Genomic DNA, 24,868 nt, shown 5'->3' with positions numbered 1-24,868 from the left:
CAAATGAGGGAGCAAATGAAATTTATAAACTAGCAAAGGCTCGAGAACGGAGACAACGAGATTTGGGATTTGTCAGATTTATTAAGGATGAAAATGCACGCGTGCTAGTTAAGGATGATGATATTAAATGTAGATGGTATCACTATTTCAGACAGTTATTTAACGAGTCTCGTGTGAGTGGAGATGAGATTGAGTGGGAATCAGTTCGTCAATCGCATTGCGATTCTAATATACAACCAATAAATGGTGAAGAAATTGAGTTGGCATTAAGGAAGATGGGTAAAGGTAAAGCCACTGGTCCAGACAAAATCCCTATAGAGGTATGGTGGTGTTTAGGTAAGGAGGGTGAGCGGTGGTTGACTCAACTTTTCAATCTTATTTTTCGGACTGGTAAGATACCACATGAGTGGAAGCTTAGTATGGTTATTCCAATTTACAAGAATAAAGGTGATGCGCATAATTGTAGTAATTTTCGTGGTATTAAACTTTTAAGTCATACTATGAAATTATGGGAGCGAGTGATTGAAATTAGGCTTAGAAGCCAAGTTAAAGTGTCCGAAAATCAATTTGGTTTCATGCCTGGAAGGTCGACAATGGAGGCGATTCATCTTCTTAAGCGTTTAATGGATAAATTTAGGGAACGTAGGACGGACCTGCACATGGTGTTTATAGATTTGGAAAAAGCTTATGATAGTGTTCCGCGCAACGTAATTTGGACAAGTTTGGAGAGTAAAGGTGTGTCATGGATATATGTGAGGGCAATTTAAGAAATGTATTCACAAGTATTGACGTGTGTCCGGACACCTGTTGGTGACACTCAATATTTTCCGGTCAAGATAGGACTTCATCAAGGATCATCATTAAGTCCATTTTTATTCGCAATAATTATAGATGTACTCACTAGAGGAATCCAGGATGTTGTACTGTGGTGTATGCTTTTCGCGGATGACATAGTTATTATTAATGAGAAAAATGCGGAGATTAATGAGAAGTTAGAAAAGTGGAGAGTTACATTGGAGACTTCGGGCTTGCGTGTTAGTCATTCATGTTAGGAATATATGTGCATTAGTTTGATGATATGTTTAACAAAACACTTAAGTAGAAAACTAGTGTTTGTAGCCTCAACGGATAAGACCATTTGGCTATCCGTTGATGGTGTAACTTTACTTAGAAATAAGTCTAGTGTTGTAGCACATTTCAGTCTCTGAATTTGAGATATAATTCTTAAATGTTGAGGGAAATTATAAGTCATGTTGACTACTAGAGGATATGCAGATAGGAAGGCCAATTGTAAATATTTCATGCCTTGTAATTTTGTATAAATGAAATGGTGTCAACGGATAACTTAAAGACCTTCAACGGATGAGAAACAAAGCTTCAACGGATGTCTCTAAAGCTTCAACGGATAACATCCTTCAACGGATGAGTGCATCAACGGATAAAGCCTCAACTGCTAACACATCAACGGATAAAGCCATCAACGGATGAAGGCTTCAACGAATGTTCTGTTAAAATAGCAGTTGACAAGTGGTAGTTGTACCTACAAACAGAGGCACATGGGTTGACAGAGACAACTGAGATGTGGTAGCCTATTTCAGGAACATCAGAAAAAGCAGCCGCTCTACTCTAGTATAAAGAGGCAATAGTCAACAATACACTGGAGTAAAATGGAGAAGAAACAAGTGGAGAACTTATTTTATTATTGTACTTTTATCTTTGTCTTCACTTGTAAACTTGGTAATATATAAACCAAGCAGCAACTAGTAATTAGATAAGAATTTTTTTAGAGCTGTTTAGAAAAATCTTGAGAGAAAAATTATCTAGTTTGTACTAGGACGCAGCTGTGATCAACTTCTTGAATCACAGATTTTCTGAAATACCATCTCTGGTGGAACAACAATCCACCAGAAAAGTTTTTAAGGTCTGTTGTGTTCTTTACATTAGTGTTTGAATATATATCTGTCTGTATTAGCTTAAAGCAATTCATACACTTGTTTATCTTAAACACATAGCCTTTGAAACTGCTCAAAACTTGAAAAAGTTTTGAGATTTACATTCAACCCCCTTCTGTAAATCTCATTGTTAGTCCACTAGGAATAACAATTGGTATCAGAGCAAGCTCTTGACACACAAAGAGTTTAAAGATCTTGGAAACTAACAAAGATGAGTAAGAAGGATATTGGAGTAAAAATCCCAGTTCTTGACAAAGACAGTTATCACCATTGGAAGGTGAAAATGCACCTTCATCTACTCTCCCAAGATTAAGGTTATGTAAACTGCATTGAGAATGGTCCTCACATTCCCCACAAAGTAGCCACAGTTGCTACGGCCACAATTGTTGTTGGTCAATCCATTCCAAAACCTAGAGCAGAATGGACAATGGAAGACACAGAAGAAGTCCACAAGGATAAGAAGGCTATGAACATTTTGTTTAATGGTCTTGACAAGGATATGTTTGATAATGTGATAAATTGCACAACTGCCAAAGAGGTTTGGGACACAGTTCAGCTACTGTGTGAAGGTACAGAACAAGTAAAAGAAAACAAAATGCAGCTTCTCATTCAACAGTATGAGTATTTTCATTTTGAAGAAAATGAATCTTTAAATGACACATTCAATAGATTCCAAAAGCTGTTGAATGGACTGAAGCTGTATGGTAGAGTGTACCAGGTGAAGGATTCAAATCTTAAATTTTTAAGATCCTTGCCAAATGAATGGAAACCCATGACTGTCTCCTTGAGAAACTCTCAAGATTATAAGGACTTCACTCTTGAAAGATTATATGGAATCTTGAAGACTTATGAACTAGAGCTGGAATAGGATGAGGTATTGGAGAAGGGAAGAAAGAAAGGAGGTTCAGTTGCCTTGGTAGCTGAAAATGAGAAAGAATGCAGACAAGAAACTGTGAGATCTACATCAAACTTCAAAGATGGCACAAGCAAATCAGAATCAAGCAAGGGTAAGGAGCAAGTTGCTGAGAATGAAGACAACTCCAGCCAAGATGACTCTGATGGTATTGATGAGCATCTTGCATTTCTGTCCAGAAGATTTGCAAAGATGAAATTTAAGAAAAACACTAGAGCCACTAAACCTCATAAGAACATGGTGGACAAAACCAAGTTCAAGTGTTACAATTGTGGTACAAGTGGACACTTTACAAGTGAGTGCAGAAAGCCAACTTCTGAAAAGAAGAAATTTGACCAAGTAGATTACAAAAAGAAATATTTTGATCTGCTCAAGTAAAAGGAGAGGGCTTTCATTACTCAAGAAAAAGACTGGGCAGCTGATGGAGAAGAAGAGGATGAAAATGTGGAATATGTCAACTTGGCTCTCATGGCAGATTCTGAGGAAAATGAAGTTAGTTCATCAAGCAACCAGGGAAAAAGAAGAAATCTATGGTACTTGGACAGTGGCTGTTCAAGACACATGACAGGAGATTTCTCCCTGCTCACAGAGTTTAAGGAGAGAGTTGGCCCTAGCATAACCTTTGGAGATGACAGCAAAGGGTTTACTATGGGATATGGCTTGATTTCAACAAGGAATGTCATAATTGATGAAGTTGCATTAGTTGATGGTCTCAAGCACAACTTACTGAGCATCAGTCAACTATGTGATAGAGGGAATACAATTTCCTTCAATTCAGAAGTCTGTGTTGTCACCAGTAAGAAAGACAACAAAGTGGTTCTAATTGGAGTTAGAAAAGGAAATGTGTACTTAGCTGACTTCAACTCTACAGATGCAGAATCTATTACTTGTCTCTTCATCAAAGCAAGTTCAGTTGAAAGTTGGCTATGGCACAAGAAGCTATCCCATTTGAATTTCAAGACAATGAATGATCTAGTCAAAAAGGACTTAGTCAGAGGAATTCCTCTTGTTGAATTCTCAAGGGATGGTTTGTGTGATGCTTGTCAGAAAGGCAAACAAAGGAAAGCATCATTCAAAAAGAAGCTTGAAACAACAATTGATGAACCATTACAGCTGCTACATATGGATTTGTTTGGACCAGTCAATGTATTGTCAATTGCAAGAAAAAGATATTGCTTGGTGATTGTAGATGATTTCTCAAAGTTTTCATGGGTCTATTTTCTTGGATCAAAGGATGAAGCAAGTGAAATCATTATCAATCATATCAGGCAAGTCAATAATCATCCTGACCTGAAAGTTAGGAATATCAGGAGTGACAATGGAACTGAGTTCAAGAATTTGACAATGAGGCTGTTCTGTGAAGAAAATGGAATCATGCATGAGTTCTCAGCTCCAAGAACACCTCAGCAAAATGGGGTAGTTGAAAGAAAGAACAGATCTTTAATTGAGGCTGCTAGAACAATGCTTGAAGAATCAAAGTTACCAACATATTTCTGGGCTGAAGCTGTTAATTATGCTTGCTACACTCAGAATATTTCTTTGATCAATCAAGCTAAAGGCATGACTCCTTATCAGTTGTTCAAGAGAAGAAAACCAACTCTAAACTTTCTTCATGTCTTTGGATGTAAATGCTTTATACTGAGAAATCAATCTGACCATAAAGGGAAGTTTGATGCAAAGGCTGATGAAGGGATATTTGTTGGTTACTCAGCTGGAAAATCTTATAGGGTCTACAATCTAAGAACCAACATTGTTATGGAATCTGTGCATGTTGTGTTTGATGATAAAAAGATTGATGGACTAACAGATGAGGGACACCATGAAAGACTCAAATTTGACAACATTGAGATATATTGTGATGATAGTGAAGAGGAGATTGATGGAAATGACACTTCAAAAGGGATTCAAGATATGCCCTTGGATAATTCACAAAATACTGCATCCGTTGAAAGTCAGAATTCTGCATCCGTTGATAGAGGCAATGCAGTATCTGTTGAAAGACATAGTGCATCATCCGTTGAAGTACATAATGAAGCATCCGTTGATCATAGTTCATCAACGGATAATCGATTTACATCATCAGTTGATAGAACTCCAAGTTCCCTGCAAAGGACCAACAACTCAGGGGGAGTTTCAACTGATCAACACTCTGTCTCACATCACGACAATACTGAGGCCACCTCATCTAGAGCACATCTTCCACCTCAAAGGAAATGGACCAAGAATCATCCCTTTGAACTGATCATTGGTGATGCATCATCTAAAGTGCAAACAAGAAGAGCTACTCAAAATGAATGTCTGTATAGTAGTTTTCTATCTCAGGAGGAACCTAAGAAAGTGGAAGAAGCCTTAATGGATCCAGATTGGATATTAGCTATGCAGGAAGAGCTGAACCAATTTGAGAGAAACAAAGTTTGGAAGCTGGTACCCAAGCCAAAGAACAAGAATTCCATTGACATAAAATGGGTATTCAGAAACAAGATGGATGAAAATGGCATTGTCATAAGGAATAAAGCCAGATTGGTTGCTAAAGGCTATTCTCAACAAGAGGGAATAGATTTTGATGAAACATTTGCTCCAGTTGCAAGACTTGAAGCCATCAGAATCTTTCTAGCCTATGCAGCTAATGCCAATTTCAAAGTCTATCAGATGGATGTCAAGAGTGCATTTCTAAATGGGGAATTGGAGGAAGAAGTTTATGTAAGCCAACCTCCAGGTTTTGAAGATCAAAATTTTCCAGACCATATGTATTATCTGTTGAAAGCACTCTATGGACTAAAGCAAGCACCTAGAGCCTGGTATGAGACTTTGTCAAAGTTCCTTCTAGATAATCATTTCACAAGAGGTACTGTTGACAAAACTCTCTTCTTTAGAAATGTTAATGGCTCTAAGATACTTGTACAAATTTATGTAGATGATATTATATTTGGATCTACAGATGATAAGCTTTGTAAAAAGTTTGCTAAATTAATGCAAAGTAAATATGAAATGAGCATGATGGGAGAGCTAACTTACTTTCTTGGGTTACAAGTTAAACAAGTTAGTGGTGGAATTTTCATTAGTCAAACTAAATATATTTATGATCTTTTAAAGAAGTTTGACTTAATGGATTGTTCACCTGCAAAAACTCCCATGGCCACTGCCACTAAGCTTGAATTAAACAAGGCTGAAAAGTCTGTGGATATTACAAGTTATAGAGGCATGGTTGGCTCACTTTTATATTTAACTGCTAGTAGACCTGATATAATGTTTTCTACATGTCTTTGTGCTAGATTTCAAGCTGACCCTAAAGAATCTCACTTAGTGGCTATTAAAAGAATTTTCAGATATCTCAAGGGGACTCCAAATCTAGGAATTTGGTACCCTAGAGAGTCTTGTTTTGATCTAATTGGCTACTCAGATGCAGATTATGCAGGTTGCAAAATAGACAGGAAAAGCACAACAGGCACATGTCAATTTCTAGGGAACAAGCTTGTATCATGGTTCAGCAAGAAGCAGAATTCTGTTTCCACATCAACAGCTGAAGCTGAGTACATTGCAGCTGGTAGTTGCTGTGCACAAATACTATGGATGAGGAACCAGTTATTTGACTATGGTATGACTGTTGACAAAATTCCAATATTTTGTGACAACACAAGTGCCATTGCCATTACTGAAAATCCAGTGCAGCACTCAAGAACCAAGCATATTGATATCAAGTACCACTCCATTAGGGAACATGTGATGAAAGGTACAGTGGAACTTCATTTTGTTCCAAGTGAATAACAAATTACAGACATATTTACCAAGCCACTTGATGAATCAACATTCACAAGATTGGTAAGTGAGCTAGGTATGCTTAATTACTCTTAAAATTCATGTCCTTATTGCAATTTGAATTGAAGCCTGAAATGTATTAGCTGCAAGAACAAATTTGATTTTTAACACAGATTATTCCATCAACGGATATTCCCTATCCGTTGAAAGTCAAAATTGTTCTGTCAACGGATGTTCATTATCCGTTGAAAGACATATACATTTCTGGAATTTTTTTTTTATCCGTCAACGGATAAAACTGAAGTGCTCTTCAACGGATGACAGTTTACTTTATCCGTTGAAATATCACATCAGTCGATTCAGGTGTTTCACAGCCGTTGATTCTATTGTCTTAACCGTTGATACTCATACATACAGCTGTATGTATTTGTTTTAAAGGTAGTTTTTAGAATACTTACAGTTTATTCTTAAACGGCTGAAATTCACTTACATATATTTATTGTTTAATCTTTTATTTATGCTTTTTAATTTGAGAAAGTATATAAGCCCTTCTGATTTTTTATTTTTACTTTACGCTTTCTTGAAATTTCAAAGTTTTTACCATTTTCTCTCTGCAAAACCTTCAAGTTATTCTCTGCAATTTCTACTCACAACAATGGCACCAGTAGTAAAGATTATGTCTCAATCAGGATTCATCTATGAGAAGAACAATTTCATAGCTTTGGTAGAAAAGAATGAAGCCCACTCCGATTATCACAAAATGATGGACTTCATCAAAAATTGTAAACTTAGCTATGCAATGCTGGAAGCCCCAACGATTTACTGTGAAGTAGTTGAGGAGCTTTGGACAACTGCTGAGTTCAACTCAATAGATATGACTATCTCCTTCACCCTCAAAGGTAAAAATCACTGTGTTAACTGTGATGATTTACTAGCATGTTTTAAATTACCTGAGAACAATGCCATGACACCACACACTGATAATGATGTATCCAGCATGTTAGATTCCATAGCTTATTCTCTTAACTCTGCTAGTTTAGGGAGTATTAAAAGAAAAGGCCTTAGGAAAGAATGGAGTTTTCTTGGGGATGCCTTTATCAAGGTTTTCTCTGGGAAAATTAGCAATTTTGATGCCATAACTTCATCTCTTGTTAATATGCTCTATATGCTTGTTTCTGATAGGTATTTTAATTTTAGCAACTATGTTATGCTAGAATTGGGTACTAGATTAGGTAACAAAGCTAATAGATCTAATAACATCTATTATGCTAGATTCTTTATGTTATTGGCTAACCATGTTGCTGAAGGTTTGGTCATAACCAATGAGAATAATAAACTCAAGTGTTGGGCACAAGAGAAAAGAGTTCTTGCAGACTTATTGAGAATGGATCTCAACAGCAGTGTGCCATTGGTATATTTACCAATCATGAATGCACCTCAGGTAAGTGAGGTAATTGCTTCTACAACTCCTACTTCTTTCAACCCCTCTATTTCTTTATCTTCTAGTGTGGCCATGGAATCTGTGACAATGCCCCAACAAATTCCTACCAAGGTCACCAAAACTAAACTTTCAAAATCAAAGACAAAGAAAACTACCTTTGTTGTTTCTCCAAAGACAACAGTTGTAACATCTACCATTAACCCTGAGGGGAGTGAACAGGGTGTGAGTGGTGAGGGGAGGGGTGAACATCAAAGAAACCCCCAGGATAAGGAAGGAGAGATAAGTGCTTCCCAAGCTAGCCAAGCCACAGTTTCTCAAAAAGCTGTGGTGGTTGAAAGGGTTACTAGCATATCCCTAGCTGCATCCTCCCAAAAGGATGTAACTATTGAAAATAGTTCCCAACCAGGAACACAGAACAAACGAGGGAGGGACACTAAAGCCAAACACTCACCAACAAAAGCCTTTATTAGAAGAAAGAGAGCCAAAACCCAATCTTCTACACAGGGTGCACACACTGCACAGATACATCCATCTGTATCTATGCCTTCTCAAACTCAGTTTGATGTGGCTCCAACAAATGTGGAGTCACAGCCCCATTCTCTCACAATTAACACACATCAATCACCACACACTTCATCACCATCTCTAGATGTGGATATGTTATTCCCATCAATTCCTGATTCTCCCTCTTTACAACTCAGGGAGGAGCCCCACTCAAATACAGGTGATCATCATCTTTTAGATGATTTGTTGGATCACCCGTAAATTCTTTCAGATGTAATTGAAGGATCTGTGTCACCAAAACTCATATCAATCTACACAGATTCAACAGTTATATCACTTTCAATTTCTACTTCTTTTCCTTCTTCAACGGATATCACTCATCCGTTGACAAGTGGTTGTTCTTCAACGGATAAGCTTAACAGCAGTTATCCATTGATACCATCAGTTTCACCTTCAACGGCTATTCCGCATCCGTTGATAGTCTCTACACACACAACTGAAACAATTCCAAGTGTAGAAGACTTGATTACTGTACAATCACTTCTAGGACTAAGGGAAGGGAGTGACAATTTGAGTGAGAGGCTGGGTTGCTCCAAGGAAAAAGGAGAGATTGAGAGCTCAAATATGCATGCTATTTTTTCCAGCATGGCAAAAGTAAGTGAGAGGAGTACCACCTTAGTAGGTGAAGGTGAGGGAGTGAGTTGTGTGAGCCAGGGGGAGCCCCTGATGCAAGAACATAGAGAACATGAGAGAAAGGCAGGTACAGCAGATATAAGGATGGATCCAGCCATTGCTAGTGAGTCAATGATTGTGAATGATGCTGAAAAGGAAAGACAATTTCAGCAACATTACAAAGCTGTTATTGATAACATTTCCTTGGATGCTGACACTTTTACTCATCCTGTTTCAGCCTATCAATTATTGGCTGCACAGGGCAATGTGGAGGCAGAAAAGACACTACATCTAGTACATACAACAGCATCTCTTCAAAGGGACAAAGCTGCTATTAACAAGATGCCTTCAACAGCTGGTGAGTCATTTGAAGAATTTGGAGTAAATTCTGATGATGATGACTTTGTTTCTTCTGATGGAAGCATGAACTTAGGGGGAGATGAAGGCCCTAGTTCTATTCCAAATCTACCTGAATGGGCCTTAACAAAGGAGTCTACAACAGGGCAATTCAATGTCTCCTTAGTCAAACAAATCAGTACTATCCAACAGGCCATTCAGAAAACTTCTCATGCAGGTACAAAGCCTATCCTTACAGCTCACTTGGACTCACTGCATCTCATGAAGTTGCAGCAAGTAAGACAGAATCTGAGTGTGTATGAACTCAGAAAGGATATTGCTGACTTGAAATCCTACAATTCTGAAAAATTGGATTCAGTCATGCCCTATGGTACAATGCAGGACATTTTGTTGAGATTGAAAAAGGAATCGCATACTGAAAAGAGGCTGGCCAAATTGGAAGACAGAGTTCAAGTTATTGAAGATTCTGTGGCCACCATTCTTCACAACCAACAATCTCAAACAAATCTACTTATGCAGCTGGCAAAAGCACAGGGCTTGACCCCTTTCCTTGATGATAACAAAAAGGGGGAGAGTAAAAGGGAAGGGGAAGGAGAGCCATCTACAAAAATCCAAATATCTAAAGTGCTAGTTCCTGCCATCACTACTTCTCCAATCATTCAAATCAAAGGAAAGCCTGATGGAATTGATTTAATCCAGCTAGCAGCAGCTGAAATTCAAGTGAAAGAGCAAAGGAGGAGAATTGATGAAAGGATGCAACAGTTGTTTGGCTCTACACAAGATAAATCAATATCTGTGAAACATAGCACAAAGGTTGATCCAATCAATATGGAGCACAAGCCAGAAAGGAGAAATAAGGTTGGAGAGACTTCTTTCAAGAATCTAAAACCTATGGTTCTCAAACCCAACACTAGATCCAGCAAGGACTCCACAAAGAACCCTCTAGACTTTGCTCAGATGAAAGAAGTGGACTTTCCTCTTCCAAAGCCTGATGAAGACAAAGTTTTGGGTGCTAGCATCATAAAACACAAGGAGACCATGGATGAGGCAGTAAGGAGAAACATGGCTATTATCTTTAGAGAGGGAAAGAGCATATGTGTGATGCAAGGACATCCCAAATTCTCAATAGCCAAGAGGGAAGAAACCAAAAGGTTAAAGAAAGAAGCTGAAAAACTCAAGGCTGACAAAAGAGCACAAGCAAAGCTTGAACAAAAGCTAAAGTCAAGTCTAGTTGAAAATGAGAAAGGAATTGAAGTCAGGGGTGAAGACAAGATTGCAAACTTAGATGAGGTTTTTGGGAGTATATTTGGTGAAAGTATGGAGGAAAAAGAGGAATGGCAGAAGGGAAACAGAAGAAAGGCCAAGGCACATAGAAGGAGTGAAGACAACACTGAAGAAACTAAATCTCTACCTTCCATACCTGAACCCTTTGTTGCTGATCCCACTATAAACATCCATGGTGAACCAATCATCCCAAAAGAGGAACCTATTGATTGGGACACCATCAATTTGCCTACCTTTTTAACCACTCTTCCACTACCAAAGAAACAGAAAAGAAAATCCAAATCTACACCTCCCCTAAACTCTAAGAAATTCACTCAAAAACATAAACCTAACCCTAAGCCACCCATTTCTAAAGATGATTATGTTCACATCTGTGACATAAAAGAAATTTCAGACATTGAACTCTATCTGGATGAGCTGGAGGATGTAAGGGGAATTGCTGCCTACAGACAGCTACCAGAGAGATTGGTGTTCAGATACAAAGGAGCTGGGGAAAGAACATGGCCTCTCTACAGGATTCTGAATGAAGGCTACTCTACCTTGATCAGAGTCTTTTCAGCCATACAAAAGGATTCTGGCTTTACCAGAACTGCCAAGACTGAAATTCTCAACAAGATTGCCAACATAAGGAAAACTTGGAGGGAGTCCAATGCTTTGCCCAGAACCTTACTCATTCAAGAAAGGGGAACTACAATTCACAAATCACCTCATTGGTTGATGGAATTCATAGATGATAAAGGAGTCAGAAGATTTTTCAGACTTGAAGACCAACTCAAGATTGCCAGCAATGAAACTCTCAAAGAAATGCAATCTAAGTTGGATATCAGTGATGAATATGAAGCTGAATTCTTCAGACAACTCCAACTCCAAATTGAGGAAAATGACAAGGGGCTAGAAAAGAAAACCAGGGAACAAAGAAGAAAAAGATGATTCGCTCAGGCTAGAGGAGAACCCTTGGAAATACTATAAATCTTCAATTACCTTCTAGTACATACACTTTTGCAGCACTTTTAAATTTCTACTTAGTTTCAGTTCATATATTTGTTAAGTGTTTTGTTATCATCAAGTTAACCTTGAATTTATGTCTACAATTCTTATAGACATAAATAGGGGGAGATTGTTAGGAATATATGTGCATTAGTTTGATGATATGTTTAACAAAACACTTAAGTAGAAAACTAGTGTTTGTAGCCTCAACGGATAAGACCATTTGGCTATCCGTTGATGGTGTAGCTTTACTTAGAAATAAGTCTAGTGTTGTAGCACATTTCAGTCTCTGAATTTGAGATATAATTCTTAAATGTTGAGGGAAATTATAAGTCATGTTGACTACTAGAGGATATGCAGATAGGAAGGCCAATTGTAAATATTTCATGCCTTGTAATTTTGTATAAATGAAATGGTGTCAACGGATAACTTAAAGACCTTCAACGGATGAGAAACAAAGCTTCAACGGATGTCTCTAAAGCTTCAACGGATAACATCCTTCAACGGATAAAGCCTCAACTGCTAACACATCAACGGATAAAGCCATCAACGGATGAAGGCTTCAACGGATGTTCTGTTAAAATAGCAGTTGACAAGTGGTAGTTGTACCTACAAACAGAGGCATATGGGTTGACAGAGACAACTGAGATGTGGTAGCCTATTTCAGGAACATCAGAAAAAGCAGCCGCTCTACTCTAGTATAAAGAGGCAATAGTCAACAATACACTGGAGTAAAATGGAGAAGAAATAAGTGGAGAACTTATTTTATTATTATACTTTTATCTTTGTCTTCACTTGTAAACTTGGTAATATATAAACCAAGCAGCAGCTAGTAATTAGATAAGAATTTTTCCAGAGCTGTTTAGAAAAATCTTGAGAGGAAAATTATCTAGTTTGTACTAGGACGCAGCTGTGATCAACTTCTTGAATCACAGATTTTCTGAAATACCATCTCTGGTGGAACAACAATCCACCAGAAAAGTTTTTAAGGACTGTTGTGTTCTTTACATTAGTGTTTGAATATATATCTGTCTGTATTAGCTTAAAGCAATTCATACACTTGTTTGTCTTAAACACATAGCCTTTGAAACTGCTCAAAACTTGAAAAACTTTTGAGATTTATATTCAACCCCCCTTCTGTAAATCTCATTGTTAGTCCACTAGGAATAACAATTCAAAAACTGAGTACATGTGGTGTAATTTTAGTAACGAATCGGATGAAGAGGGGGTTGATATTCGAATTGGCGAGCATTTATTAGTTCCGAAAGAAAGTTTCAAGTATTTGCGATCTATGATTTATAACGATGGTAAGATTGATGACGATGTTACTCATGGTATCCAATCTGGATGGTTAAAGTGGAGGGCTGCTTCTGGAGTACTGTGTGATAAAAAGATTCCTTTAAAATTAAAAGGAAGATTTTATCGAAGGGCGATTAGACCAGCTTTATTGTATGGGGCGGAATGTTGGGCGGTAATGAAGGCCCAAGAACAACGCCTAGAGGTAGCGGAAATGAGGATGTTGCGTTGGATTTGTGGCCGCACCTTGTTAGATAGATTGCCGATGGGTTTTTTCAGAAGGCAATTAAGAGTTGCATCTATAATAAAAAAAAAGTAAGGGAAGGTAGACTGCGATGGTTTTCGGAGGAAGAGTCTAACGGCTCAAGTGCGGAGAGTTGAAGGTTTAGTGTTGCCGGGTGTGAGAAGGAAAGGAAGACCGAGAAGATTGTGGGATAACCTACTTTCACTAGATTTGCATTGTTTAAACCTTCGAGGGGATGGCATTAGATAGAAGGTCTTTGAGGCGTCGAATTAGAGTGGTTGATTAACTTATGAGATATATTGATCTTGTATTTTGAGGGGTTAGTAGAATACAGTGTTATTAACATATAGTGTCAGTTTATTCATTATGTTAAGGTACTTAATTCTATTATTATTATTATATTCTGGGTTTCATACATTATTTACACTAATCACTTTTTGGTAGATAGAATGTCTTTTCTTTTTGGAACATGGGGCATTTGATTTATACATTAGAAGTTCTGCGAGTGTTCTTAATCAAGATTGGGTTGGAGATATCAAAAGTGTTTTTATGTGAGATAAAAGTGACTACAAACAATCACTATCCGGTATTGCGTATTATATATTTTTATAGTTATATTTTATATTTACACATGTTCATACACAAGACGGGGGTCTTTTGGGAAACAGCCTCTTTGTTCTTTTGAATGATGGGAAGGTTGCGTACATCATATCCTCCCAGACCCTGCTTTTGCGGAATATACTGGATACGTTTGGTTTGGTTTTGATATAAATTATTTAGAAATATAAACTTATTTATTTTTATTTTAATTATTGGCTCGGTTTGAATTTTTCGGTTCGATTTCAACCTATAACCGGAATCAATATTCCATTTCGTTTTCGATTTTTATTTTTTCAATTCGGATTTCGGTTCAGTTTTATGAAAATCAATTTTAAGCTATTTTTAGCGATTTCGATTTCAGTTTCAGATTTATTCAGTTTACACCCATAATCAACATCATACGCCAATGTTGAATAACATGATGCGAGGAAAGTCTTGGGCAGCTTCTATTTTAATCAAAAATTCAGTTTGATAAATTTTTATTATAATCATGTGCAATGCATGTTAATAGTCACAATAAGTTTGTACTTTTATATGTTGCTGAAAATCTCCTTTATTCTGATTTACAATTCGACCAATAAAAAAATATATATACTAATTATTCAGTCTAAGACAAAATTATCTCATTGATCCGGAGTTTAAAAAAAAACATTAATCAAAAAATAATTAGTTTGATTTGGTCGGTGTATTGGGCATCGAGTTAAAATAAAATAATATAAATAACTGATTCAAGATAAATCAAATTAATATTAGAATAAGTATAATTCGTATCCTATTCATGTAAAATAAAAAATCAAATTTTATTTAAAACATATTTTTTTTAAATACACTTAAAATTATCAATAAAACTATATCGTTCAATCAGTAATATTATATTTTTCAAATATCTTTTATAGAGTTGTTGTTAATCGATTAAGTAATCATCATGCTGAAATAATAGTTTTTTAAGGTACCAACATAATTGAGACATTATAATTATCAATAAAACTATATCGTTCAATCAGTAATATTACATTTTTCAAATATCTTTTATAGAGTTGTTGTTAATCGATTAAGTAATCATCATGCTGAAATAATAGTTTTTTAAGGTACGAACATAATTGAGACATTATAATTTTACCCTCGATAAAATAAAATTTTCGTTATAATAATATTTCCCCTTACTAATGTTATCACTTTAAATAAGTTTAAATGTTCTAAAAAGTTATGAACATATACGTTTACTTATATAATTATCATGAAGTAACATCATTTAAAATTTTAAATGAACAAAATTAAGAACTGAATTCAAGTTTTTTTTGTAAAATTATGTAATATTAAAAAAGATTGTGTCGTCCGTGCATTGTACGGGTTTTAATCTAGTATATACTAAAAAAGGTAATTGGTTCACGTGGTTTGCAGGCTATTGTGTGAGCCCGTAGGGTTTACCCAGTGCGCACTCGAAGGGTAGCGGCTGCGGATTACCTACGATAAAAAAAGGTAATTGGAAAAACATGTTACAAATATCTTAGGCCCCAAAAAATATATATTTAAAATGAATTATAAAATATTTTTATTTATTTATTTTAAAATTGATATAAATTATTTAGAAATATAAATTTATTTTTTTTATTTTAATTATCAGCTCGGTTTGAATTTTTTCGGTTCGATTTCAACCTATAACTGAAATCAATATTCGATTTCGGTTTCGATTTTTATTTTTTTAATTCCGATTTCGATTCAGTTTGATAAACTTTTATTATAATCATGTGCAATGCATGTCAATAGTCACAATAAGTTTGTACTTTTATATGTTGCTGAAAATCTCCTTTATTCTGATTTTTTTTCTAAATTCTCGTAAAAAATATTATTATTCACGAAAAATGTTATTGAACCTCGATGAAATAATAATTAATAAAATAATAATCTTGTTAAAATAATATTTTTCTCCGATTCAAACATAATGAACACAATATATATTTACACCCGATAAAGTAATAAACTCATTAAAGTAATATTTTTTCTTGGTAACAATCATATTATTTTAAAGAAGTTTAACCGTATTTATTCCTCATCATTAATTCAGAGTAAAATTATTTTTGGCAGATAACAAGATGGGGATATTTCAAAATATAGGAGAATAAGAAATGTAGATGAAAATGTAGTTTTATTGTTAACCGGCCTTTGAAAGCACAAATACATATAATTAATCAGTTTCCCATATTCAGACGCAAGTCTTTAATTATATTAAAAAATGAGAGAAAAAGAATTTAGTAGCTGTGCTTCAAACATTTTGGCGTTACTAGGAGAGTTGATCACTTTATCAATATTTTAATCAAACCATAAAACTTAATACAGTAGTAGTACTTAAATACGCAACCTGCACAACAAATCATTTTCAAATTTACCCTCATTCGGAGACTATATACATCACTGCTTTCAAGTCCAACTAACAACAACTGAAATGAAGGTACAATTTCCATGCAATTCTTCTTCTACCTTCTTTATTTTCCTCCCTTGCACTGCTTTTCCATGTTTAAATATCTGTGTTTTTATGCATTTCTTGAAAAGCTTCATTTATTTGCATATGTTCTTGTAAGTTGCAAGTTTTAATCTCTCTATGAACAGTGATGTCTCTGTGATAGTTCTTAGTTTATTTTCCTATGTTTGATGTCACCTGTTCTGAAATCTCTTGTTATTTTTAGTTTTTAACTTAAATTCTATGATTGATATGTTTTTTCTTCTTTTTCGATTGCAGAAAGTGGTAGTAAAATTGGAGATATATGATGACAAAGAAAAGAAGAAGGCCATGAAAGCCGTTTCCAGACTCTCAGGTTTCGACTTTGCATGATACCGTATCATCAATGATTATATATTTACACAACAGAACAAGCAGGCTTTATGCTAGTTGAGTCCTCATTGTATTTGTTGTTCTATGGCTATTGACAGGAATCGAAACCATATCCATTGAGATGAAAGACAAGAAATTAACGGTGATCGGTGATGTTGATCCAATTGCTCTGGTGAATAAACTCAAAAAGTTATGTCACACCGAATTATTGACAGTTGGTCCAGCAAAAGAACCCGAAAAGAAGAAGGATGACAAGAAAGAAGATGATAAGAAAGATGATGAAAAGAAGAAAGAGCAACAAATTCAAGATCTCATTATGGCCTATCCATACTACAATCCTTATGTTATGCGCCAGTATGTTGATCACAGTGCTGAGGAATATCCCGGTTCATGTGTTATATCTTAATGGTAAGATTATGAATCATATGAGATATTAGATTATTAAGTCATTTCCCAAACGTTAATTTGGAATAATGAGATATATGATTGTAGTACATAGGTTTTGATTGTTGATAACTCTTGGTTATAAATAACATTTGGTAATTGAGGAGAAATGGTAAATAGCACATTTGTATTGATGATTTAATAGTGTGCTCTATTTTGTAAATTTCAAAGTTAAAGATGAAGATACTTGAATAGTATTCGAATCAAGATTTCCGTGAGAACTGCGGTGTTCTAAATCTTGTTATGAGAATCTGTTTTCTGAAAACAAAAACCAGTTTACTGTATGCAGTTTATTCATCTTCATGTTTTCGATTCATATGTTGAACTGTGATGAACTCAAAGTCAAGGATAAAAAATCTCTGGACTCTTTTCTGAGCTTTATATGAAAATTGGCAATACCTTCTTCCAGTCAATATTTTCCTTACTGGTGCAGTATTGTAAAACATTCAGATACAAGGGCTGTGAGTACTGGCCTAGTGGTATTTGCAATTATGATAATCATAACTCGAGCTTCTTAATGCTTATTTGTTATCCGCTAGGCTGTAAGGAGGAACGCAAAGGCAAAAACGGTCTGAAGAAAATTAAGGATAAGTCTCAAGAGTTGATTTATTTATGGTTTAGATGATTATTAAAACATCATGTGACATTGACAAGCAGGCCTTGCTATAAGACATGAGGGACCATGTCAAATATGTAATGCCAATCTGTTTTACCCCCAAATTCTGACCAATCTTTTGTTCTTTAAGCCCACAACCATTCTTTAATTCACAGTTCTTGCATCATCCTCGCATTGTTCTACTTAGCGTGTTACCAGTATGAAGCTGACATAATTTTGAATTTTCTTGCCTTGCAGAGAAGCCACACAACAAAACATAATGACAATCTATCCTCAGAATTAGTATAAAATAATTCATTCAATCAGGCAGCGCAAGCACAAGCAATTAAATATGTGTATTATAGCTTTCATTGATATCTCTCTGTCATAAGAAACGAAAGTTTAATTAAAATAGAAATCTACTTCTCATAACCTATAGATTACAGTAATGGCATAGGGGTTTGATCTGGGCCAGTGTTCAGAAATTATCCGCATGGTCTAAATAATCATGTTTACGCGATTGTAGAGCTAGGAGAATGAGGGGACATGTGAGGTGACATCATGATTCCATCCCTCGTTTGAAATGATAAGCTCAATTTCAGACTCCTTTGGCATGATAATTTTTTTGGCTTCACCTCCAGAGCTCCCAGAGTTTGAAGCGCAAACTTCTTAATCCTCTGTAAAGCAACTTTCGTCGTCTCATCATCCATGTTTGCCAAGCAAACTCTAAACCATCCAGGCTCCGAGCAATGGAATGAAGAGCCTGGTGATATACTGAGTTTAACATTGTTTATTACACTCTTCCAGAGCTCCATTTCAGCTTCAAATGTTGGTTGCTTAAGCAGTTTACGCAGGTCCATCCACAAAAACAGCCCTCCATTTCCATTCAAATTCCCAATTCCCACTTGTGCTAGACCTTGAGTGAACATTTCATGCCTTGAACCTAATCTTTCTCGATTCTCCATTATAAATTTTTCCACAAAAATTTCATCAGATAACATTGCAGCAATTAAGTGTTGTGTCTGTGTGGAAACTAGTCCAAAACTCGACATTTTTCTAGCACAATTTACAACATTATCATTGTATGAGTATACGATTCCAATTCTGAAACCTGGAAACCCCATATCTTTAGAGAGACTGTACACAATGTGAACAAGATCTCTATTGCATTTAATATCTTCCTCTATTATCTCAGCAATGCTAATGAATTCAGGCATTTTAAAAACCGTGCCAGCATAAATTTCATCGCATACTAGGTGAATACTCTTCTCATTGATAAAACTGACTAAATCCTCAAGTGTAGCTCTGTCTAGAATAGTGCCCAAAGGATTTGATGGATTCGTTATAAGCAAGCCTTTAACTTTAGTTTTAGACGATCCAGCTTGTTGATATGCAGTTTCCAAGGCTGTTCTTGTGATTCTGAAATTGTTGTAGCTTTCACAAATCACAGGCACAAGTTGAACTCCTGTTCTCCATTTCAAATCTCGATCAAATCTACAAAAAGATTTTCATGAAAGTGGGTCAATTTATACTAGCACTATTTTAAATATCGAGCTTAGATAAGAAAAAGTTTTATCCAAAGAAAAAGTCAAGAATTTGTTATACAGCTGAACAAAAGCTTAAAGAAAGGTACCCTGGATAATATGGGGTGGGTACTAAGAAGGCATCACCAGGATCAGCTAAACAGAATGCCATCATTTCATGAGCTCCAGTAGCTCCACCACTCATAACAATGCGATCCGGATCAAATGTGACCTTATCTCCTCTCACTTTTTCCATGAACCTTGCAGTGGCCTGAAAAGTTATACATGAATATGATTAAAACATTCAATTAGTATGTAATTACTGTAACTTTGTAGAACAGGATTGCAAATAAAAAATTGACTATGTTTCGAAGAGATATTATCTTGAAGTACAGTTCCGTACATTTCTAAACTTTGGCAATCCATGATAATCTTGATAAATGGCAATATCAGTGAATTTATCCACCCCTTCACTTGTACAGATTGATGCACTCTGGTTATGCACAATCCAGTCTTTGATCACATCAAATGAAAGCTGCCAAATGTATAGATAGTAATCATAAGACACTCTATTTACATTGCACGCATATCTTTACGCCCCATGCACAATAATTATGCATACCTGGTTTTCAGCAAGTCCCATTTGGATGACACCTTGAGGATTGGTAATGGAATGATAGGGATCACTATCATAAGCCTTCCACGCCTCGAAATAAGGAGAGTTTTCGCTATGGCCGTCATTGGTGGCTATTTTAGACAACAGCTGCACTTGTTCCTTTAAACTGCTGTTGATCAGTACCATGTCTTGATGATATATAGAATAATATTGTGTCGAGTGCTCTTACTTGAGACAATGCAAGAAAAGGAGCAGGCAATGCTCTGTATATGATACTAAGATTATGTTTAATAAGTTGATGGAATTTTGAAACAAGATTGTTAAGTATATATAGATGGAAGATTGTGAAGGTTCGGTTGAAGGACCGCAGTTGAGTGTGTTAGTATATGAAGCTGCAAAATTAGAAAATGATGAATTGTTATTACTGTAAGTGCTTAAAGTTACTTTTGTATGGACCTGACAATTCGGGTAATCGGATTATAGGGTTAATAAATGTATGAAACAAGCAAGTAATTACAAGGTAGTTACGTTGAATCCACACAAGTACAGATAAGGGGGCAGACAGTAAAAGTGAGTAGGCTAGGGGATGGAGGGTAGTGCATGATAAGAAAATAGAAAAGAGAATGAATGTTAAAAACATTTCCATATTAATAAGAACTGGACATTCAAGCTTAATTACTCTAAACGGACATACTGACATCCACTCTCTCACTGCGATCAAACATAAATTAATTGGAGAGTAATTATGTTGGAACATTTTCAAATCCGTGATTTGATGTTTTTTTTTTTACTTCGCTAACATGTTACCGTGTTAGTTATAAGCTGCTGTCTCGTACTATAATTTTAGATGATGTATCCATTCATTTTTTACCAATGTTCCTACTCATGACTCCATGGATACCCCCGGTTTGCAACACAACATTAACAGGACTCTGTAGGTAAAATATATCCCATCCCCTCAATAAAAATCTAGGGTTTAGTAAATGCTTTTTATGTAGTGAAAAAACGGCTTCATGGTGAATCTAGGGCTTCCCCACACTCCAATCAACAAGACACAGCTCGCTGAAAAACTCTATTATAAATCACAGAAAAAAAAATAGCTTAATACAAGTGCCGAGCCAGATATAGGACAGAGGACAACTCATTATACTTTCACTTGCAATCATCAGTTTGTTATAGGCTTGGCAAAGTTGTTGAACATGTTAACATTCTAGATGCGGAACCAGAAATCAGGAGGATGGGGCTAGGGGTGCGAATTATTCCATCAGGAGGTTAGAGACATAGCGTCGGGGAACCAAAACCAAAAGTCTTCTTCAATCTAGGTGTTGTCTATGAACCTTTGGTGACCAAGATATAAAAAACTGCAATGCTGAATTTTTATTGCTCTATTACTTGTATGTTTCAAATTGTTTCAGTTTCATGCATTGTCATATACTAATTTACAGCACCGAAGTAGATACCTCTTTTACTTGGTACGAAAATTTGAGGCTCAACAAAGGCCTTCTTGTCTGTATACTTGCTAATACTTTGAAGAAAGGTTGAAAAACTGAAGGAAACCTACCCACTTAATCCACAATCAAGTATATCGACATTTAAGGATTAACTTATATCAAATCTCCTTAACCTGTTCTCTTAGAATCAAAAGGCTCCTAACTTTATAGAATCATCGGCACTTTCAGTTTATAGTATTTGATGATGAGTATTCAATCAATCAAAAGTTGGATACAAAGTATAGCTTCACTTTTCTATCAAGAAGAAAATGTAACAAGTACGACCTGAATAATGACATTGTGCCATTATGTGATTCCATGCATTTAAGTAGTCTTACATGGATTGATACACTAGATTCAGTATATGATCTTCAACAGCCATCATCTCACTTTTTCATGAGAAGAACAACAGTGTGAGCTGCTATGCTCCTATTCTCCCCCAGGCTGTCTACCTTCTCGTGAGTTTTGGCCTTCAAATTCACAACAGAAGGGTCGGCACCAAGCAAAAGTGACAAGTTATTTCTGATAGTCTCCTTGTGAGGGCTTAGTTTCGGTCTTTGAAGAATCAAAGTAGCATCTAGATTGCCTAGCTCGTAACCAGCCTCATCCATCAATCTTACCTGAGATGATATGGCGCATAGATAGCAAAATAATATTAATATAAGAAGCAACACAGATGCCATCACAAGTATAATATGAATTGCAGCCAACTTTGTTGAAAGATACCACACGTCTTAAACACCAAATATACGAACAAAAAGAAAAATCTTATTGTGCAATATGTTTAGAGTTAGATTTATTTCCTGGTCGAAACCTATTGCAGCCGAAGGGTATTTAGAGTTTAAGGAAACAAACAAGTGTACCTTTATGTTGTGTTTCGTTGGGGTGAATGGAATGGAATGAGATTTGAAGTAAAAAATAATTAAATTGTTCAAAATGTTCATTCTTTGGCTCATTCCATTCCTAACCACCTTACTGTAATTTAAACACCCCGATCTGAACTTGAGAGGGAATGCTCCAATCCTTATCACATCAATTTTCTTTACAATTCTTATCATTAAAAATTTGCACTATCTCGTTTTATTTCAAATTTTCGCTCCAATCGTCATTAAATTATTTTTATTTATCCATTCCATTGACTCCAACCAAACACAACATCAAAAGTTCTAGTGCAGCCAAATGCTATCGAGAACAGATTTTGGCGTAAGAGTTCTACTTTTGCAAATACTTCACAAGTGGAAAAAACTGAAATATATCAAAGTGGTGTTAAAACTGACAAATACTATATAGCTGAACTGAACGGATAGTAGCAAAACAATCGATATAGCTTCAGTAGTGGTCAGACAGGGACTTTTGTCACTAACTGCCATTTTTTAATTGCAGATCTTTTCATGAAAAGGAAAAACATACAAATATTTGTTATTTCAGCACAAACCTCCTTATAAGTGACACTTTTTACTTTCCATTCAACCTACTGAACAAGGACCATAACATTCGTATTTTGTTTATATTGCACTACAAACATCCATGTAAGGGACACATGGCAAAGATCTAATGAACATCCCAAAGTAAAACCTATGTTTTTTTATCAACGTTTACTTCAAAATTCTTCTAGCTAGGTGAGAGTTGACTCCCGAACTACAGAAATTACTACATCACCTTCCATCCAATCCTATAAAAATGCATTCAATATTTTCTCTTCTTAACACCAATTGAGAATGTAGGAAGGCTCAGCACTTTATGCACAATTTACCTCAATATAAAAAAGAGCCTACTTCATATTTTTTCCTCTTCTAAAATTATGTCCATCGCCTACCATTTTTTCCACTAACCAATCCGGATCAAAAACTGGACTCTGCTCCAATTTAATATAAAATTCTCTACCAATCCAGTTCAATTAAATATGCAAGTTTACTAAGTTGATATCCTCTAAAAATGTTTTGACGAATTCACTAAGCTATAATCTAAGTATCCCGAAACAAAATCAAATTGAACCAAGGACAAAGAAAAGAAGAAAAGAACTCACAGCTTCCTTGATAAAAACCGAAGAGCGAGCCCCTTTCCATTTAGGATCATTATCGGGGAAAATCTGGCCGATATCAGGAAGGCCCAAAGCACCCAAAATCGCATCAACAACACAGTGAAGTAAGACATCACCTACACCACCAAACAACAATAATAAATCAACAAACCCAAATATAATTATGATCGGTTACAACTCAATACAAGTAACAAAATTAACAACAAATTCAAACTAGTTTCAGCTACTTGAACATCACAAAAAAATAAATATAAAAATTCATATTTTTAGGCTAATAAATTAATGAAATGATGAGACATACCATCAGAATGAGCTTCACAACCTTTCTCAAAAGGAATATCAATACCACCAATAATCAAAGGATAGCCGGGTTCTAACCGGTGCAAATCAAACCCATGACCCACCCGAAAAGGTAGCACTTTCGACGCCTTTATCACCGCCGTGTCCGCCTCAACTTCAACGGCGCTAGAAGCAGCTGCTGCCACCGCCAGAAACTGTTTGCCGGCGCAAACACGATGTGCTAACACACTAGTGTTTTTCGAAAACCCAAATGAAGGGGTTGAAAAAGATTGAATTTTGATAATGGGTTTTGTCAGAATTGAACTAGTAGCTGTAAAAAACATTGAATTCGCAGCCATTTTGTCTACTCAAATGAAGTGTGTGTGTGTGTGTTTTTATTTACAGGAATATAGTTGGAGTTGGCATATTCTGAAAATATTAACGGGCTTGTTTTAAACGGGTAATGTCACAGTATTTACACGTGGTTGAATGTGATTAGCCTGTTTTTTGTGTGACTGGATGTTGTATGAAGAATTTTGGTTGCTTATAAAATTTATTTTTATTTTATGTTTTTATTCTTTTGATGTTCAACGGTTCAAGTACACCGAAATTGAATTTATGCCGGAATTAGAAGGTGCATATTTGTTATTGGGTTATTAAGTAGTCGAACATACACTCAAACCTTTTTTTGAGATTAACAAAAAATATTAGTTTAACGAGTTTATTATTTTATTGGGAATAAATATGTATTGAATTCATTATAATGATATTGGAAAATATATATTATTTTAACAAAATGATTACTATTGGTTATTATAGAGTAAAATGCATTATGTGTATGCGTACTATATGTGTCAGCCCACTTTATATACTATACTTTAAAAACTAACATTTTGTGTATAAACTTTTTTATTGTTAGTGTATTTCCGTCAAATAAAGCTTACACCGTTAACTTTGGCAAGGGCATATCAGTCTTTTCAGTCTAAAATTGCAGCCTAAATCAGATTTAATGATATAAAATAATAAAATAATATTTTATTAAAA

The 24,868-nt window shown here is 35.6% G+C and overlaps 3 protein-coding genes across 4 annotated transcripts; 1 reads left to right on the top strand and 2 right to left on the bottom strand.

The window, feature by feature from the left end:
- Window positions 1–16,308: 16,308 nt before the first annotated feature.
- On the top strand, window positions 16,309–17,417 carry LOC141696914 (heavy metal-associated isoprenylated plant protein 39-like). 2 transcript variants are annotated; one of them, XM_074501065.1, is made up of 3 exons: window positions 16,309–16,455; window positions 16,744–16,819; window positions 16,935–17,417. In XM_074501065.1, the coding sequence occupies exons 1-3, from the start codon at window positions 16,450–16,452 to the stop codon at window positions 17,240–17,242; spliced, it is 390 nt and encodes a 129-aa protein (XP_074357166.1). In that variant the 5' UTR covers window positions 16,309–16,449; the 3' UTR covers window positions 17,243–17,417. The 2 variants fall into 2 exon arrangements, with proteins under 2 accessions (XP_074357166.1, XP_074357165.1); XM_074501064.1 differs by lacking the exon at window positions 16,309–16,455 and adding an exon at window positions 16,480–16,580.
- Window positions 17,418–18,211: 794 nt separating this feature from the next.
- On the bottom strand, window positions 18,212–21,539 carry LOC141696912 (1-aminocyclopropane-1-carboxylate synthase-like). The gene is made up of 4 exons (XM_074501061.1): window positions 20,021–21,539; window positions 19,802–19,933; window positions 19,509–19,669; window positions 18,212–19,369 (listed from the first exon to the last, which is right to left on the bottom strand). Exons 1-4 carry the CDS (start codon window positions 20,198–20,200, stop codon window positions 18,388–18,390), a joined length of 1,455 nt encoding a protein of 484 aa, XP_074357162.1. The 5' UTR covers window positions 20,201–21,539; the 3' UTR covers window positions 18,212–18,387.
- Window positions 21,540–21,716: 177 nt separating this feature from the next.
- On the bottom strand, window positions 21,717–24,254 carry LOC141696913 (2-C-methyl-D-erythritol 2,4-cyclodiphosphate synthase, chloroplastic). The gene is made up of 3 exons (XM_074501062.1): window positions 23,847–24,254; window positions 23,531–23,661; window positions 21,717–22,124 (listed from the first exon to the last, which is right to left on the bottom strand). Exons 1-3 carry the CDS (start codon window positions 24,181–24,183, stop codon window positions 21,891–21,893), a joined length of 702 nt encoding a protein of 233 aa, XP_074357163.1. The 5' UTR covers window positions 24,184–24,254; the 3' UTR covers window positions 21,717–21,890.
- Between the last annotated feature and the right edge of the window lie 614 nt (window positions 24,255–24,868).

The sequence above is a fragment of the Apium graveolens genome, chromosome 11, assembly GCF_009905375.1.
Source record: "Apium graveolens cultivar Ventura chromosome 11, ASM990537v1, whole genome shotgun sequence".
Classification (NCBI taxonomy): Eukaryota; Viridiplantae; Streptophyta; class Magnoliopsida; order Apiales; family Apiaceae; genus Apium; species Apium graveolens.
This window is presented reverse-complemented; position numbering and strand designations above follow the sequence as displayed.

Coding starts and splice junctions, on each gene's coding strand:
- LOC141696913 (XM_074501062.1), bottom strand. CDS start 24,183: ATGGCTGCGAATTCAATGTTTTTTACAGCTACTAGTTCAATTCTGACA. Junction 23,662..23,846: donor TTGTGAAGCTCATTCTGATG/GTATGTCTCATC, acceptor TTGGTGGTGTAG/GTGATGTCTTACTTCACTGT. Junction 22,125..23,530: donor CGGTTTTTATCAAGGAAGCT/GTGAGTTCTTTT, acceptor ATATCATCTCAG/GTAAGATTGATGGATGAGGC.
- LOC141696912 (XM_074501061.1), bottom strand. CDS start 20,200: ATGGTACTGATCAACAGCAGTTTAAAGGAACAAGTGCAGCTGTTGTCT. Junction 19,934..20,020: donor TGGGACTTGCTGAAAACCAG/GTATGCATAATT, acceptor TACATTTGGCAG/CTTTCATTTGATGTGATCAA. Junction 19,670..19,801: donor GATTGCCAAAGTTTAGAAAT/GTACGGAACTGT, acceptor ATAACTTTTCAG/GCCACTGCAAGGTTCATGGA.
- LOC141696914 (XM_074501064.1), top strand. CDS start 16,518: ATGTTTAAATATCTGTGTTTTTATGCATTTCTTGAAAAGCTTCATTTA. Junction 16,581..16,743: donor ATTTATTTGCATATGTTCTT/GTAAGTTGCAAG, acceptor TTTCGATTGCAG/AAAGTGGTAGTAAAATTGGA. Junction 16,820..16,934: donor AGCCGTTTCCAGACTCTCAG/GTTTCGACTTTG, acceptor GGCTATTGACAG/GAATCGAAACCATATCCATT.